At 37.3% G+C, this 19707-nt stretch overlaps 1 protein-coding gene across 1 annotated transcript in view; it reads right to left on the reverse strand.

Moving 5' to 3' along the window:
* Positions 1-19707, reverse strand: part of LOC105476623 (ADAM metallopeptidase domain 9) — a 113246-nt gene that overhangs the window by 48838 nt on the left and 44701 nt on the right. The window contains exons 12-14 of the mRNA XM_071068356.1: positions 18976-19147; positions 4781-4873; positions 3576-3771 (exon numbers count right to left, since the gene is read on the reverse strand). Of these exons, the coding sequence (XP_070924457.1) occupies positions 3576-3771; positions 4781-4873; positions 18976-19147 (461 nt within the window). The remainder of the gene's footprint in view (positions 1-3575; positions 3772-4780; positions 4874-18975; positions 19148-19707) is intronic.

Here is a 19707-nt window from a genome sequence, read left to right on the forward strand (position 1 = left end):
CTGCCTGGTGGCAGGCTGATTTTTCCCCTTCCATCATGAAAGAGGCAGTGCTTTGTTCTTACTGGGATAGACACGCACTCTTGATATAGATTTGCCATCCCTGTAGCAACACTCCTGTGAACTACCAAACTACCTTCTGTGGATGTACAAAATTCCTCCCCCACCATCATAATATTCTACACAGCACTACTTCAAACCAAAGAATTCACTTGATAGCAAAAAAGTGAGGTAATGGGCCCATGCACATGGAATTCACTCGTCTTACCATGTTCCTTCCCCACCATCCTGAAGCAGCTGGCTGACAGCATGGTGGAAATGCCTTTTGGAGACTCAGTTACAGTGCTACTAAGCAGCAATACCTTACAGTGCTGGGGCAAGGTTCTCCGAAAGGCTGTATATGCTCTCAATCAGCAGCCAACATCTAATGCTGTTTTTTCCATAACCAGGATTCATGTGTCCAGGTATCAAGGGGTGGAAATGGGAGGAACACCACACAACATTATCCATAGTGACCCACTAGCAAAATTTTGTTTCCTGTTCCCATGACTTTATGCTCTACTGGACTAGAGGCCTTAGTTCCAAAGGGAGGACTGCTGCCACCAGGAGCCACAATAATGATTCCACTGAACTAGAAATTAAGCCAGCAGCCCAGTCACAATGGGTCCTCATACCTCTGAGTCAACAGGCAAAGAAGGCAGTTTCTGTGCCAGGTAGAATTACTGATCCGAACTACCAAAGGAAAATTGGCCTACTACTCCACAATGGAGGCAAGGAAGAGTATGTCTAGAATGCCAGAGATCCCTTAGGGCATCTCTTAGTGTTACCATCCTCCATGATCGAGTTTTAAGTTCAATGGAAAACTATAACAACCCAATCTAGGCAGGATTACAAATGGCCTAGACCCTTCAAGAATGACAGTTTGGGTCACCCTAACAGATAAAGAACCACAAACAGCTAATGTGCTTGCTGAAGGCAAAGGGAATACAGAACAGGTGGAAGTTAGTTATAAATACCAGCTACAACCACGTGACCAGTTACAGAAACAAAGACTGTTTCATTAAGGATAGCTGCATGTGTGTATGTGTGTGTGCATACACACACACATGTATTGAGCAAATGTTTTCATTCCTTATACCTTTATCATGCAACATAAGATATATTGACTTGATATTATAGTATTTAAGTATTATTCATTTTATATCCCAGTATTTAAGTTATGGGATATCAAGAAGAAGAATAAACATCACTCAAAGACTTTACCTCCTTTTCTGGGAAGGAGGTTAGTGAGGTTTTATTTGTATGCAGGACAGTGGTATTATATCATGCTAGGTGGAATTATGCCCTTAACAAGGTCCACATTTGGAGATTTGGTATGGTTTAACAAGGTGTCTAGTTGACAAGGAGTGGATTTTTGATTAGGGTTAATTTTACCCTTTTTAGTAAGGTTAATTTGATCCACAGAATTCCTAGATATTTAATCAAACGTAATTACGGATGTCTCTGTAAGGGTGATTTTGGATGAGATTAACATTGAAATCAGTAGACTGAGTAAAGCAGATTGCCCTCCCTATTGGAGTTAGGCCTCATCCAATCAATCTTAAACTTGAACAAAAAGGCCAGTCCTCTCTGAAGTAAGAGAAAAGTCTTCCTGAAGGTCTTTGGAGTGAGACATCAGCTGTTTTCCGGCCTCTGGAATTGAACTGAAACACTAGCTCTTCCACGGTCATGAGCCTGCCAGACTTCTAATTGGAACTATACCATCAGCTCTACAGGGTCTCCAGATTGCTGACTCTCCCTGCAGATCTCACACTTAGCAGCCTCCACAATCACACAGCCAATTCATATATGGGCTCGTGCTATTATGCAGGATTTATTACATGAATCTAATATATCAGAGTCCTCCAGGAGAATATATTCGATTTTCATGTAATAAATACATAAGATTACATTTTAATATAGTATATATGTAAATTATGTATTATATATTAATATTAGATTCATGTAACAAGTCCTCCAGATTATATATACAGTAGTATCTACAGTAATGTGTCACTTAATAACAGGGATATGATCTGAGAAGTGAGTTGTTGGGTGATTTTGTCATTGTGCAAACATCACAGAGTGCACTTAAACAAACCTAGGTGGTATAGCCTACTACACATCTGGGCTATGTGGTACAGCCTACTGCTCCTAGGCTACAAATGTGTACACCATGACACTGGACTAAATACTGTAGGCAACGGTAACACAATGGCATATAAACATATCTAAACATAGAAAAGATATCTAAACATATCTAAACATAGAAACATTACAGTAAAAATACAGCCTTATAATTTTATTAGACCACTGTTGTATATGCAGTCTCTCACTGACCAAAATGTTGTTATGTGGTACACAACTGTATACATAAACACACAACACAATGGTTCCATTTATCTGGAGAACACTAACTATACAGAGGGAAACCAGTCAAGACTGAAGAGGAACAGAGGACTTCTGTTCAGACTTATTTGAACAAATTGAAATAAATAGAATACTCGATGCCACTAATCAACTGAAGGCACAATCAGGCCAATGGTTAACAATATACAAGTTAATTAATGGAAAGTACATAGGAAATTAACCAAACCAAAAGAGAGAGAGAAAAAGAGATACAGAATTAGTAACTCTAGAGAAATCAGGAAGTAATTATAACTTACTATATAGTTTAGTTGTGAAGAGCATTAATGTGGCCATTATACAATACACAGTCAACACTGCCCTAACTAAAATTACAATTAATCCATATTGGGAGGATGAAGAATGGAAAATGAGCATAGGTATGACGGGAGTTGTTAAGGGTTGAAAGAAGAGAAGGAAAGAAAACTAACTTATCTTCTATAGTGAAAAATTAATAACTAATGCCTAGAACAAAAAAATAAAAACGTAGCATTGCCAAGAGATTATCTAAAAATTTAGCACAAGTTAACAAAAATCTTAGCCAGAAAAGGTAAAACTGCCTCAAGTGATAGGAATACTGGGTGGGAACAGTCCTTATTTGTTCATACTATGCATTATACAATAATTTGGCTCTTTATGTGTATGCCCTCGATAAAAATAAAAACTTTAAAAAGTAAAAATACATAAATTGTTTTTAAATCCCAAATATCTATCAGTAAGAGAATAACTAATCATGATCCATTTATCTAATGGAATACTTTAATATACTATGATATAAATATATCAATATAGATGAATTTCAAGAAAATTCTGAGTGAACAATGCAAACAGCAGACCCATGTGCACAATTCAACATTTTTAAAACTAGAGGATACTACAAATGTATCTGTGCGTGTGTGTAAACGATACACAAAAAACATAAAAAGATACAGACAGAAAAATTAGAAAACATCAACTGAATCTGTGCATATTAAATTCATGATCATGACTGCCTCCAAAGAAGGAAGAAAGGAAATATGATGAGAAACAAGAGAGCCTCAACTTTATCAATAATGTTTCATTACCTTTTTTAAAATACCTAAATCAAAAATAAATAATATCAAAGCAATCAATTATAAATGATGATATCTTACTTGAGCCAAAGATGACTTGACACTGAGCATCATAATACTGGCACATGCCGTTGTAGCAATAGGCTTTGTTATTCTGGCAAGGATATCCATTCTGAATAAAAACATCTGGCTGACAGAACTGAGAAGAACCATTGCAATACTCTGGAACATCACACTCACTGGTTTTCCCTCGGCATAAAGTACCTCCTGGAAGGAACTAGTGAAATAAAATGCAATTAAACATAAGTATCAGGATAATGTCCACAAATTAATCAAATGTGAAACCACAGAATTTATATCTACAAAGCATTCTAACAATAACAAAAGATTAAATAACCCAATAGAAAAATGAACAATGGCTAACAATAGGTAATTCATGTAAGTCCTAACTATGGAAAGTAAAGAAACATGACCTCATTTGTAACCAAAAGAAATGCAAACTAAATAAAAATACAAGAACCCTTTACACCTACTGAACTAACCAGGAGTATAGTGCTCACTAGTAACCAATATTGGCATAAGGAAACAAGTATTTGATAACACTGTTGGCAGAAGTACAGACTGGCACATTTGTGAAAGATATATAAAATGTATATCAAAACTTACTATGAATATTCTGCACCAGTGATTTCTCTTATAAGCAGTAATTGGAAGCAATCAAAATGTCCATCATTAGTTAACTGAAGAAATTATGGTACAACTGTATAAGTAATATTACTTAAATAACCATGTATTATAGAACTACATGAATGGGAAAAAAAAAAGAGTTCATGGTGTCATATTGAAAAAAGCAGATAAAAATATATGTATCTGTGCTTACCCACTTAAGAACAGACAGACACACATACAATCACATTTGTATAGAAAAAACGTGATTATATTAACAAATTATCAACAATGGCTACCTGAAGAGTATAAAATGATAGAGGCTCTTTCATGCTCTTCTTTCTATGGTTTTGTGTTATTTAATTATTGCTAACAAGCATATATGTTACTCTAAAAATCAGAAAAAAAAATGTTTCTACTTAGAAAACAATCTCAACAGACCATTTAATGTAAACGAATGTGCTTTAAAATTACACACAAGTGGCATAAAATTTTTCCCATGACCATAAAATAAAAATAGTGCTCACTCAGAAATCTCAAAAAATAAATTTTGATATACACAGATTTTCCTTTTCTTTTTTTTTTTTTTTTTTTGTTCCCAAGAAGGAGGAATTCCTTACCCGACAGTCTTTACAACAGTCACCATATGCACACTCAGCAAATGATTTAAGCTTACAGGTACTTCCTTCACAGCAAGGGTCCAATTCACATTCCTGTGAACATAAAATGACTGTCAATAAAGAAATTAGTTATTGACATTAACATTCATTAATAAAATTCTTACCTTACACCTAAAATCTACTTCATTCTAACATGATTGTAGCAGTTACCCTCCAGAAACAGTCGCTTACTGTTTCTGGATTTAACAGTGTCTCTTCAGATGCAAGTATTTAGGTCTCAACATATTTCAAAGGAAAGAAATCATATAGTATGTGCCTTACTTAGTCTGTTTAGAATGCCATAACAAAATACCACAGGTTTAAACTACAGAAATTTATTTTCTCATAGTTCTTGAGGCTAGAAATCTAAGATCAAGGTTCCTACTAGTTCCGTTTCTGGTGAGGACTCTCTTCCTGGCTTGCAGAGGGCTGCCTTCTCTCTGTGTGCTAACATAGCCCTTCCTCAGTGCATGTGGGCAGAGAGAAGGCAAGATGTTTGGTGTCTCTTCTTACAAGGACACTGATCCTAGTGGATCAGAGCCCCACCCTTATGACCTCATTTAACTTTAATTACTTCCTTAAAGGCCCCATCTCCAAATGTAGCCATGCTGGTGGTTGGGTTCCAACACATGAGTTTTGGGGAAGCACAAACATTCCGTTCATAACAGTACGCCTGATGATCACAGAGAGGTTAGCATCCATAAAGACATTTATCTTCACGCTCAGGGTCTAACTTCTCTGTTGGGTGGCTCTTCACCCTAGTTGAACACTCTTTTTACCTTGCTTGGCTTCTCTCACCATACTCTGGGCCACCATGGCTCCTTCTTACCCCCAAACTCCCACCACAGGCCGGGCACGGTGGCTCAAGCCTGTAATCCCAGCACTTTGGGAGGCCGAGACAGGCAGATCACAAGGTCAGGAGATCGAGACCATCCTGGCTAACATGGTGAAACCCCATCTCTACTAAAAAATACAAAAAAAACTAGCCGGGCGTGGTGGCGGGCACCTGTAGTCCCAGCTACTCGGGAGGCTGAGGCAGGAGAATGGCATAAACCCGGGAGGCGGAGCTTGCAGTGAGCTGAGATCCGACCACTGTACTCCAACCTGGGCAGCAGAGCGAGACTCCGCCTCAAAAAAAAAAAAAAAACTCCCACCCACAGAGACATCTTCTCTGTTAAAATAGCAATGTCAATGTTCTGTTCTGTATTCTGTGGTACAGCTTTATAAGGTGTTATCACTAAGGAAAACTGGGTGAAAAGTACATGACTCTATATTATTTTGCAACTTCCTGTCAGACTATAATTATTTCATAATAAACATTTAAAAATAAATGAACTTTAATGCACATCTTGAAATATACCCAAAAAAAAAAGTCAAATTGCATCATGGAACTAAATGTGAAACCTAAAACTATAAAACTTCTAGGAGAAAACCTTTGCAACTGTGGAGTAGGCAAGAAGTCCTTAGATAGGACACCAAAAGAACAACCGATAAAATTACAAGTTTATAAAATAAACTTCATCAACATGTAAAAGTTCTGCTCTTCAAAACATACTGCTAAGCTAATTAAAGGCAAGCTACAACTTGGAAAAAATATTGACAATCTGATAGAGAACTTGTATACAGAATATACAAAGTATTCTCAAAACTCAATAATAAGTAATCAAAATTTTTAAAAGAGGGGAAAGAGGTGAACGGTCATATCACCACAAGATAACCTGATGGCAAATAAGCACATGAAAACACACTCAACGCATCATTAGTCACTAAAGAAATGCAAATAAAACCTCAATGAGGCACCACCTCACACTCAATAGAATGGCTAAAATTAAAAAGACTCACCACATGAAGTATTGGTGAGGATAGGAAACAATGAGAACTCTCATACACTAAGGATGGAAATGAGAAATGGTACAATTACTTTAGAAAACAGTTTGAGAGTTTCTCGAAAAGTTAAATACCTCTACCATCTAACCAAGTCATCCCACTCTGGGGCATATACCCAATTAAAAACGTATAAAGATTTGTAGGTGAACGCTGGCCAGTTCAAAAACACTGCAGGACAGTTGGCTTCATGAAAGAATAGGGAATCAGGAAACAGACAATGTATATCAGAACTTAGGTTATCGTAAAGGAACCTTTTTAAATGGTTCCACAACAACTGATCATTAGTGGATAAGTTTAATTTCCAAGCTTACTCCACATGCCCCCTCCTCAAAGAGCTAACATAAAAATTTTAACAAAAACTAAAATAATTTGTAGAGGGGCTATGATGATGATCTACATATAAGAATACTAAAAGCCAGCTAAAGATACAAATTTCTGAAGCCATTATGGGAAAAAAATTAGTAAATTTGCCTTCATTTAAATTTTAAATTTCAACATAAAATGTAACCTATGAAAAGTTAAATAAGCTATAAACAAAGAATATTAGAACATATATAACAAAGGAGTTATGTCCATCTTATAGAAAGAGGCCTAAAAATCAATTTAAAATAAGATTCAATGAACCAACAGAACTGATAAAAAATACATAAAATAATAATTCATAGAAGAAAATGATGCCTATAACCTATAATCACATGAAAATCTGTAAACTAAAACAGTATCTTCTTATTTTTTACCCATCAGCTTGCCAAAATTAAGAAAACATATTATCCTGTGCTGGTAAGACTATGGATACACAATGGCATAATATACTGTTGTCAGAAATGCAAACTGACCCAGACTATTTATATGAAATTCATTAGCTTCTGATGTAAGTTAAAATGTACATGCTTTTAGATCCAATAATTCTACCTTTATGTACAATAACTATCATAGAAAAATATTTGTATATATACACATGACGTGTGTATATCTATATATATATACACGTGAGGTGTGTACAAGGATGTATACTGCAGCACTGTTTACAACAGAAAACACTAATTACAGTAATTAGAGTATGGTTAAATAAATCATAGTAAATCCTTGTATTGGAATACTGTTCAGCAAATTAAAGGGTGATGTCTACATAATAAAATGATACAGAAAAATGTCCAGGATATCGAAATAGAAAAAAATCTGCATACAACAGATTTTAAGTCAATTTTAAACAATATTAAATCTGATTTTATTTATACACAAAAACAAAAGCCAGAATGGCATCACCAAAATGGGAGAATAGAAAGCCCTGGATTCTCCTTCCTCCAACAGGCAGTGCTGCAATAAACACCCCTGTACAAATCCCATGTGCATATATACAAATATTTCTCTAAGATAGTTACATAAAGGTAGAATTACTAGATCTAAAAGCATGTGCATTTTAACTTTTATTGGAGGCTAACAAATTTCCTATAAAAAGTCAGCAATTCAACAGTAACACATTAATCAATTCCCTTTGTAAGAAATCCAGAAACTAGTTGAGAGGCTACTACATTGCAGGCAATTGTAAAACCAGCCACACTGAAACCAGTAGGAAAACTGGAGATCCTTTCTCGCCACAATCCCAACCCATGACATGGCATATAAGATCAGGAGGAAACAGCTCTCAGCATCTCCCTGAGGAGAGAAAGAGTTGGGCCACACATCCAATATTACAGTTTTTTAGAGTGCTTCCTGAGGGGACTACCTTCTATCTCATCTGTCTCTGACGACATATAGGACCTGAAATATATTAGATCCCTGGGGGTTTCAGAGAACAAAGGTGGCAGGTTAAACTAGCATGTGGACACTTGCCACAGCTCCTCACCCTGTCTCAACGCAAAGTAAATGGATAATAATAATAATACTTAAAAAAAAAAAAAAAGGCTCCTAGCTTCTCCCAAAGGAGGACCACACACCAAATGCTACAATTTTTCTAGGAGCTACCCAAGGAACTGGCTTTTCTCTCTCCTCTCTCAGAGCACAGATGGAGCTGGTATATGCTAGATCCCTGAAGGCCACAAAGAACAAAGGTGGCTGTTCCAACTATTGCTCAGACACTTGCCACAGTTCCTCTACCCAGTTTAACACAGTGATTTAAAAAAACAAAAAATAAATAAATAAATAAATAAAATACCACTTCCAAGCTTTGCCCTGAAAAGAGAAACAGTTGGACCACGTGTCACATGTTGCAGCTTTTCTAGGGATTGCCCAACAAATCACTTCTTTCTCCCCTTTTGGAACACTGATGGGCTCCAGCACAGTGTAGACACCAGGGGGCTAACAACAACAGAAACAGCAGTTTTAACAAATATGAAAGTTTGAGAGGCCCAAAAAAGCTCTGGCCAGGTTAGTTAGTGAAGAAGGTCTTCTCACTAATTTCAGGGCTGAAGAATACACCAACTTAATGGAAAAATGCAACAGAGGAGTGCAACAGCAGATCAGAGCAAAGAGAAGGAAGATTCAACAAACTCAAAGTCAGGTTACCTTATCAAGTCAGAGGAGCAAAAAGAAAAAGAAATACAAGTGAATAAAGCTTAAGGGATTTATGAGACACCATCAAGAGACCAATATACACACTGCGGCAATCCCACAAGGAGCAAAGAAAAAGTACCAAAAAGCTTATTTAAAAGAGGTAGTGGGTGAAATTTTCCCAAATCTGGGGAAAGAAATGGACGTCCACATGCAGGAACCCCAAAGAATCTTAAGTAAGAGGAATCGAAAGAAATCAACACCAAGAAACATTACAATCAAATTATCAAAAGACAAAGACAGAGAATTTTGAAAAGCAGTAAGAAAGACAGCAACTCATCACACACAAGGGAACCCGCATCAGGCCATTAGTGGATTTTTCAGCAGAAATCTTGTAGGCCAGAAGGGAATGAGGTGACATAGTAAAGTAATGAAAGAAAAAACTGCCAAGAAAGAATCCTATATATGGCAAAACTATCCTTTAAAAATGAAGAAGACATTAAGACTTTCCTAGAAAAACAAAAGCAGGGGAGTTCATCATGACTAGACCTTTCTTCTAAGAAATGTGAAATGGAGTTCTTCAACTTGAAATGAAAGACTGCTAGATAGCAACACAGGAGCAAAAGAAAGTATAAAATTAATTAGTAAGAATAAATATATAGATAAATGCAAAATACTGTGTTGCTGTTAATGGTACTGAGTAAATCACTTTCACTTCTAGTGTAAATTTAGAAGAAAAAGCATAAAATATAACTATAGGCCAGGCACAGTGGCTCACACCTGTAATCCCAGCACTTTGGGAGGCCGAGGCAGGCAGATCACTTGAGGTCAAGAGTTTGAGACCAGCTTGGACAACATGGTGAAACCCTGTCTCCACTAAAAATATAAAAATTAGGCAATCATGGTGGCAGGCACCTGTAATCCCAGCTACTCGGGAGGCTGAGGCAGAAGAATCACTTGAACCCAGGAGGCAGAGGTTGCAGTGAGCCATGGCACCATTACACTCCAGCCTAGACAAGAGCAAAACTCCATCTCAAAAACAAAAACAAAAACAAACTAAAAAATATGTTGAAAGATACACAGTATTAATGGATTGTAAACTGTCACAACAACATAAACTGTGTAATGGGAGAACTTAAAGTGAAGAGTTTTTGTTTGTAATTGACGTTAAGTTGTTATCAGCTTAAAAATACTGTTATTACTACAAGGTATTTTATGTACACTCTAAGGTAACCATAAACAAATACCTATAGAAGGAAATTACATAAAAGAAAAAGGAATAGGGATAAAAGAACATCAACACACAGACAAAATCAAAAAAATACAAAGGAAAACAGCAAGAAAGGGCAGACAAAAGAGCTACAAGACAAAAAACATTTAAAACAATCACAGTAAATCCTTCCCTATCAAGAATTACTTTAAATGTAATTATGTTAAACTCCCCAACAAAAACACATAGTACACTGAATGGATAAAAACAAGAACAAAAACAAAACTAAACTGTATGCTATCTACAAGAGACTCACTATAGTTCTAAGGACATATGTAGGCTGAAAGTGAAGAATGAATAAAGATATTCCATGCAAATGGTAACCACATAGAGCAGGGGTAGCTAAACTTATATCAAAGAAAAGAGACTCTATGTCAGAATTGTCACAAAACACAAAGAAAAACATTTTATAGTGATAAAAGTAACAATTCACTAGGAAGATATAACAATAATAAATATATATGCACCCAACATTAGAGCACCTAAATATGTAATGCAAGCACTGACAAAACTGAAGAAATAGCAACACAAAATAGTAAGAAACTTCAATACTGCAATTTAATTATAGATAAAACATCTAGATAGAAGATCAATAAGGAAACAGAGGACTTGAACAACACTACAGACCAAATCAAACTAATAGACATATACAGGACATTCTCCCCAACAGTGGCAGAATACATACTATTCTGAGGCGCACATGGAACTCTCTCTAGGCTCACATGTTAGGTCACAAAACAGGTCTTCAGAAATTTAAGAAGACTGAAATCATACCAAATGTATTTTCTGACCAGAATGGATGAAACTAGCAATTAGAATAGAAAAAGACGGCAATAAAAGTAAAAAGGAAAATGGAAACATCACCAATATGTGGAAATTAAACAACACACTTTGGAACAACCATTGGGTCAAAAAGGGAATCAAACACGAAATTAAAAAATACTTTTGGACAAACAAAAAACACAATATGTAAAAACTTCCGAAATACAGCAAAACTAATACTAAAAGGAGGCCAGATGTGATGGCTCACACCTGTAATCCCGGCACTTTGGGAGACCTAGGCAGGTAGATCACCTGAGGTCAGGAGTTCGAGACCAGCCTGGTCAACATGGCAAAACCCCATCTCTACTAAAAAATTAGCCAAGCATGGTGATGAGCGCCTGGAATCCCAGCTCCTCAGGAAGCTGAGGCACAAGAATCGCTAGAACCCAGGAGGTGGAGGTTGCAATGAACCAAGATTGTGCTACTACACTCCAGCCTGGACGACACAGTGAGACTCTGTCCAAAAAAAAAAAAAAAAAAAAAAAAAACCTCAAATAAACAATCTAACTTTACAAACCAAGAAACTTGAAAAGCAACAGAAAATTTAAACTCAAAATTATCATAAGGAAAATAATGAACTTCAGATCAGAATTAAAACTGAGACTAGAAAAAGAATTGAAAAATCAGCAAAACCAAGAGTTAGTATTTTTCAAAAGATAAGCAATATTGACCAACCTTAACTAAGAAAAAGAAAGAGAAGACTCAAAATCAGAAATGAGAAAGGAGACATTTCAACTGATGCCATAAATAAAAAAACTACAGGCCAATGTGCCAAATAAATACAGATGCAAAATCTTCAACAAAATACTAGCAAACCAAATTCAGCTGCACATTGAAAGTAAAATACACCTGACCTAGTAGAATTTATCCTTGGGTATAAATTGGGATGGCTTGATATACAAAAATCAATTAATGAGACCAGGTGCAGTGGTGCACACCTGTAATCCTAGCACTCTGGGTGTCTTAGGCAGCCAGACTGCTTGAGTTCAGGAGTTCGAGACCAGTCTAGGCAACGTGGCAAAATTCCTTCTCTACAAAAAATACAAAAATTTGTCAAGCATGGTGGCATATGCCTGTAGTCCCAACTACTCAAGAGGCTGAGGCACGAGAATCACCTGAGCCCATTAGGTCAAAGCTGCAGTGAGCTGTGTTTGCAGCACTGGCAAACACAGGCTGTGTTATCAGCCTGGGCAACAGTAAGACTCTGTCTCAAAAAAATAAATAAATAAATAATAAAAAATAATTAATTAATGAGATATGTCACATTAACAAAATGAAGGATAAAAATCGCATGATCATGTCAACAGATACAGAAAAAGCACTTGATAAAATTCAATATGCTTTCATGCAAAAAGCTCTCAACAAACTAGAAATAAAGGAAAATAACTTCAACATAATTAGGGCATATATGAAATTCCCATAGCTAAAATCATATCTAGTTGTGAAAAACAAAAAGTTTTTCCTCTAAGTTCAGAAATGAAGCAAGGATGCCCAATCTTGCCACTTCTATTCAACTTGGTATTGGAAGTCCTAGCCAGAGCAATTAGCAAGAAAAAGAACTAAAAGGCATCTAAATTGGAAATGAAGCAAAACCGTCCCTCTTTTAAGATGACAAGATCATACATATAGAAAATCCCAAAGAGTCCATCAAAAAACTGTTATAACTAATAAATAAATACAGTAAAGTTGCAGGATACAAAACTGACACGCAAAAATAAGGTCATTTCCACATACTAACAATGAACTACAAAAAGGAAATTAAGGAAACAAAGCTATATACAATAGTATTGAAAACAAAATATTTGTGAATAAGCTTAACAAGTGAGGAAAAAGATTACACACTAAAAACTACAAAACATTGCTAAAATAAATAAAAGATGATACAAATAGCTGGAAAGACATCCTATGTTCATGGACTGGAAGAATTAAAATTGGTAAATTGTCCATATTACCCAAAGTGATCTACAGATTCAATAAAATCCATTCCTCAGAAGAAGAAATACAAGCAGCTGCCAAACACATGAAAAAATGCTCAACATCACTGAACATCAGAGAAATGCATATTAAAACCACAATGAGATATCATCTTGTAACAGTCAGAATGGCTATCATCAAAAAGTCAAAAAAAAAAAAAAAGGCTGATATTGGTGCAGATGCAGAAAAAAGGGAATGCTTATACACTGTTGCTGGGAATGTAAATTAGTTCAACCTCTATGGAAAACAGTATAAAGATTTTTCAAAGAACTAAAACTAGAACTACCATTTGACCCGGCAATTCCACTACTGGGTATCTACTCAAAGGAAAATAAATCATTATATAAAAAAGATATCTGCACTGATATGCTCATTGCAGCACTATTTACAATAGCAAAGTCATGAAACTAATGTAAGTGTCCATCAACAGTTGACTGGATGAGAAAAATCATACACACACACACACACACACACACACACACGCACGCACGCACACCATGGAATACTATGTAGCCAAAAAAAAGAATGAAATCATGTCCTTTGCAGCAACATGGATGGAGCTGGATGCCATTATCCTAAGTGAACTAACTCAGAAACACAAAATCAAACACTGCATATTCTCACTTGTAAGTGTGGGCTAAACAGTGGGTGCACATGGACATAAAGATGGAGGTGATGGACACTGGGAACTCCCAAAGGGGAAAGGGTGGGAGAAGGGTGAGGGCTGACAAATTATGTATAAGGTACAACGTTCACTGTTTGGGTAATGGGTATACCAGAAGCCCAATCCCCACCAGGACACAATATACCTATGTAACAAACATCCATATGTACCCCCCTGAATCTAAAATAAAATAAGATTTAGACATACAGACCAATGGAACAGAATAAAGAATGCAGAAATAAAAACCAACACATATGAGATCACCCGATCTTCAACAAGGATGCCAAGAAAAAGAATGGTGAAAAAGTAGTCCCTTCCTCCCTGGAAAACTGGATATCAACATGCAAAAGAATGAAATTGGAACCTTATCTTATGCCATACACAAAAATTAACTTAAAATGGATTAAAGACTTAAACATAAGGCCTGAAACATTAAAACTCTTAGAAGAAAACAGAGGAAAAGCTTCATGACATTGGTCTTGGCAATGATTTCATGGATATGATGCCAAAATTAAAAGCAACAGAAGCCAAAAATAGACAAGTGGGACTATATCAAACTAAAAACCTTCTACACAGCATAGGAAGCAATCCACAGGGTGAAAAGCCAAGTTATGGAATAGGGGGAAATATCTGCAAACCACATATCTGATAAGGGCTAAACTTTCAAAATAGATAAGAAGTGCTACAGCTCAATAGCAAAAAATGAAAAACTAATAACCTGATTTAAAATGGGTTATAATTATCCTAACTGAAATAACTCAGAGGCAGAAAGTCAAATACTGCATGTTCTCACTTAATAAGTGGGAGCTAAGCAATCAGTATTCACGGACGTACAGAGTGGAATAACAGACACTGGAGACCCCAACAGGTGGGAGCACGGGAGGGATGTGAGGGCAGAAAAATTACCTATTGGGTACAATGTTCACTGTTTGAACAACGGGTACATGAAAAGCCCTCACTTCACCAATATGCAATATATACATGCAAGAAATCTGCATTTATATCCCCTAAATAGATAAAAATGTTAAAAGAAACAAAAAAAATGAATTAAAATGGGCCTAAGACTTAACAGACATTTCTCCATGAAGACACACAAATAGCCAACAGGTATATGAAAAGATGCTCGATGTCACTCATCGTCATGGAAATGCAAATCAAAACCACAATGAAATATCATTTCATACCTGTTAGTGTAGGAAAAAGAGAGAGCAGACTGTTACTGTGTCTATATAGAAAGAAGTAGACATAAGAGACTCCATTTTGTTCTGTATTTGAGATGCTGTTAATCTGTGACCATACCCCCAACCTGTCCTTGACTCAAGGTTTAAGGGATTTTGGGCTGTGCAGGATGTGCTTTGTTAAACTAGTGCCTGAAGGCAGCTTGCTGGTTAAAAGTCATCACCATTCCCTTAACCTCAAGTACCCAGGGATACGCACACTGCCAAAGGTCGCAGGGACCTCTGCCTAGGAAAGCTAGGTATTGTCCAAGGTTTCTCCCCAAGTAACAGTCTGAAATATGGCCTCGTGGGAAGGGAAAGACCTGATCGCCCCCCAGCCTGACACCCGTGAAGGGTCTGTGCTGAGGAGGACTAGTGCAAGAGGAAAGCAGGCCTCTTGGCAGTTGTTGGCAGTTTGAGATAGAGAAAAGCATCTGTCTCCTGCCCATCCCTGGGCAATGGAACATCTCGGTGTAAAACTGGATTGTATGTTCTGTTTACTGAGAAAGGAGAAAACCGCCTTAGGGCAAAGGTGGGACTTGCTAGCGCAATGCTGCTCTTTATGCACTAAAAAGGTTTATGGAGATATTTGCAAATGCATGTCAAGGCACAGCACTTTCCCTTAAACTTATTCTATAAATACTAAGGGAACTCAGAGACCGGTGACGGCATGGGTCCTCTGTATGGTGAGTGCCAGTCCCCTGGGCCCACTTTTTCTTTCTCTATACTTTGTCTCTGTGTCTCATTTCTTTTCTCAAGTCTCTCGTTCCACCTAACGAGAAACGCCCACAGGTGTGGAGGGGCAGGCCACCCCTTCATGTTAGGATTGCTATCATGGAAAAAAACAAAAGACAACAAGTGTCAGCAAGAATGTGGAGAAACTGGAACCCTTGTGCCCTGTTGGGAAGAATGCAAAATGGTGCAGGCACTATGGAAAATAGTACAAAAGTTCTTTTAAAAATTAAAAATATTAACTACCATGTGATCTAGCAATTCCACTTCTGGGTACTTATCTAAAATGAAATCAAGATCTTGAAGAGACATTAGCATTCCTATGTTCACTGCAGCATTATTCACAGTAGCCAGGATATAGAAACCACCCAAATGTCTGTCAACAATTGAATGGATAAAGAAAATGTGATAAAGAAATGTACATATATACATACATATACACACATACAACAGAATAGTATTTCCCAAAAACAAAGGAAATCTTGTCATTGCAATAACATAGATGAAACTTGAGTCTACAATACCATGCTAAGTGAAATAAGGCAGCCACAAAGGATATAATACTATGTGATTTCACTTATATTAGGTATCTAAAATAGTCAAATTCATAGAAGCACTGAACAGAATAGTGGTTGCCAGGGGCTTGTGGAACGGAAAATGGGGAGCTGCTGATCAACAGATATAAAGTTTCAGTTACACACAATGAAAAAGTTCTAGAGGCCGGGCGCGGTAGCTCAAGCCTGTAATCCCAGCACTTTGGGAGGCCGAGACGGGCGGATCACGAGGTCAGGAGATCGAGACCATCCTGGCTAACACGGTGAAACCCCGTCTCTACTAAAAAAAAATACAAAAAACTAGCCAGGCGAGGTGGCGGGCGCCTGTAGTCCCAGCTACTCGGGAGGCTGAGGCAGGAGAATGGCGTAAACCCGGGAGGCGGAGCTTGCAGTGAGCTGAGATCCGGCCACTGCACTCCAGCCTGGGCTACAGAGCGAGACTGCGTCTCAAAAAAAAAAAAAAGAAAAAGAAAAAGTTCTAGAGATGTGCTGTACAACATAATACCCAGAGTTAACAACACTGTATTGGACATTTAAAAATCTCTTAGAAGGGTCAGTTTCATGCGAAGTATTCTTACCACATTAAAGTCAAAATAAATCCTAAAACAAGCCCAATATTTATAAATGTACCTACTGTATACTGTATATAAATGTATGCAATAGAGTCTAAAAAGACATACATCAAACTTATAAAAAATAAAAAGGAAGTAAGAGATTTATGGGGGAAATAAAGGTGTGTAAAGTTGCTTTTACTTACTACTTGAATTTTTTTTTTTTTTTTTGAGACAGGGTCTCACTCTCTTGCCTAAACTGGAGTGCGGTGATCCAATCATAGCTCACTGTAACCTCAAATTACTGGGCTCAAGCAATCCTCCTTGCCTCAGCCTCTGGATAACTAAGACTATTTGGCTTTTCGGGGTTTGTTTGTTTGTTTGTTTGTTTGTTTGTTTAAGAGACAGGGTCTTGCTATATTGCTCAGGCTAGTTTCAAACTCCTGGCCTCAAGCAATCCTCTCACCTCAGCCTCTCAAAGTGCTAGGATTATGGGTACATGCCACCACACCCAGCCCTATTTGAAACTTTTATACCAAAAAACACCCTGTGATATTTGAGGGGGAGGAAGTATTTTTAAGAGTAATTTTGGGGCCGGGCGCGGTGGCTCAAGCCTGTAATCCCAGCACTTTGGGAGGCCGAGACGGGCGGATCACAAGGTCAGGAGATCGAGACCATCCTGGCTAACACGGTGAAACCCCGTCTCTACTAAAAAATACAAAAACCTAGCCGGGCGAGGTGGCGGGCGTCTGTAGTCCCAGCTACTTGGGAGGCTGAGGCAGGAGAATGGCGTGAACCCGGGAGGCGGAGCTTGCAGTGAGCTGAGATCCGGCCACTGCACTCCAGTCTGGGCGACAAAGCGAGACTCTGTCTCAACAAAAAAAAAAAAAAAGTAATTTTGTAGTGAGAAAGCTCAAGAAGCAAATATAGATTATTATTTCAGTAAGTTTGTTTGTGAAGTTGGGAGAAAAGACTAATAAAATACTTCAGGAAGAAGTTAAGAATGCCTAGAAAGAGGAAGGTCTTAGTCATCCTGATGGCATCTTAATTTAGAAATTAAACATAACCTGCTCAGGTCTCATTTTCCTCACCTGAAAATGGGACTATTAAAACTACCAATCTCTTGGGGTTATTATGAGGGTTATACTGTGTAAGATACTTACCAAAAGTCCCTGACGTGCATCAATACTGCAACAAAAGCCCAACACAGCTCCATCATAAGACACATACTACATTTCTGGAAAGCAAAGTCACCTGGTAAAAGCCAGGCATGGTCAGGTAGGGAAGAAAAAGACGCACTTGTGGAGAAGATTGAGAATACAGTAGAACTTACATACAGTTGAACAAGTGTCTTTCAAACTTAAGACAAGGCCTAGGAGGAAAGGGCTCAAGCAGGCCATGTTGAGAGGAGCGTGGCTAAGTATGGTAAGGAATATGGCTACGGAACAATCCTAACAAAGATGGGCGTGGGTTTAGAGCAATGAGTGTGCATAACAGGTCAAAAAGCCAGAGACCAGTACATACACTGAAGGTTAACAAAGAGAGAGTGCTACTTTGAGTAGCAAGAACTCTGAATACTGAAGGACTCTGGAAGATGGGCCAGCTCCAATTCATTTTTAAAATGAGTCCAGCTAAATAAATATTCCTGCAATGGCAGTACCAGAATGGCGAAAGCTTACAAATAAAGAGCCACGTGAAATTCATTCTTTAAACCAAATAAGCTAATAACCATAAATCATAGAAGATAGCAAAAAAAAAAGAGAGAATAAACATGGCACATTCCCTGACTTCAAAACAGATGGCACCATTAGTCATACTCTGAGAAGAAGGAGATGACCAATCCCTGGAACACAGCCATACAAACAAAATAACAATCCTCATTGTGCTGCTAAATTTTACTTTAGCCCCTATGTCAGAGTTGCCCAAAACAAGCAATTTTATTTCTTGCAAATATCATGGCAATTTTACAAAGCAAAAATCAAAAATTAAACTGACCTTTGGCGTACCACAGTCACACTCTTCCCCAGCGTCCACCAACTTATTACCACAGGAGGGAGCACTATAGGCTTCATCAGGCTTTGGAATATTAAGAAGGCAGTTTCCTCCTTTATTTAAAGTCAACTTCTCAAAGTCCTCTGCACTGCAACTGCTGAAGTTTCTGGAACCCCTATAGTAAACATTAAGAAAAAGATCTTATGTCACAGCGATTACTCTGAAAATGTTAAGTCATGTGTTTAACCCACAAAGTGCATATTTTAAATGACAGAAAAGAGGCTAATAATTATGTGCACAGAAATGAGAATTCACACCTACTCGTGATAAATATTGAACATGACTTCAGCTACTATATAATAATTCACTATTTTCTTACAATATATTGTACTTCCAAAATATCACTTACATTGAAATACAAAATAATTCTCAGCATCAGAAGAGACTTTAAAAATTATTTAGTCCCATGAAAAATAAAGTTTTATTTATCTAACACAGTAAAGGTTCTTCAAATTTTGGAAGGTAGCTGTACGTTGTCTCCAGTCTTTTTTCTACTCTGAAGGATAACATTTTTCTGTTCACCCATGCCCATTACCACTTATTAGGAGCTCTGCAATGCAAATGGAAAACTCCAGTTCAGATACACACTGGCCATCAAGAGGCAGACTGCGCAGTATAGAATTTCAGCTACTCCTATATGACAAGTTTTCAGTTTGAGCTTTACATATAATAACT

The sequence above is a fragment of the Macaca nemestrina genome, chromosome 8, assembly GCF_043159975.1.
Source record: "Macaca nemestrina isolate mMacNem1 chromosome 8, mMacNem.hap1, whole genome shotgun sequence".
Lineage (NCBI taxonomy): Eukaryota > Metazoa > Chordata > Mammalia > Primates > Cercopithecidae > Macaca > Macaca nemestrina.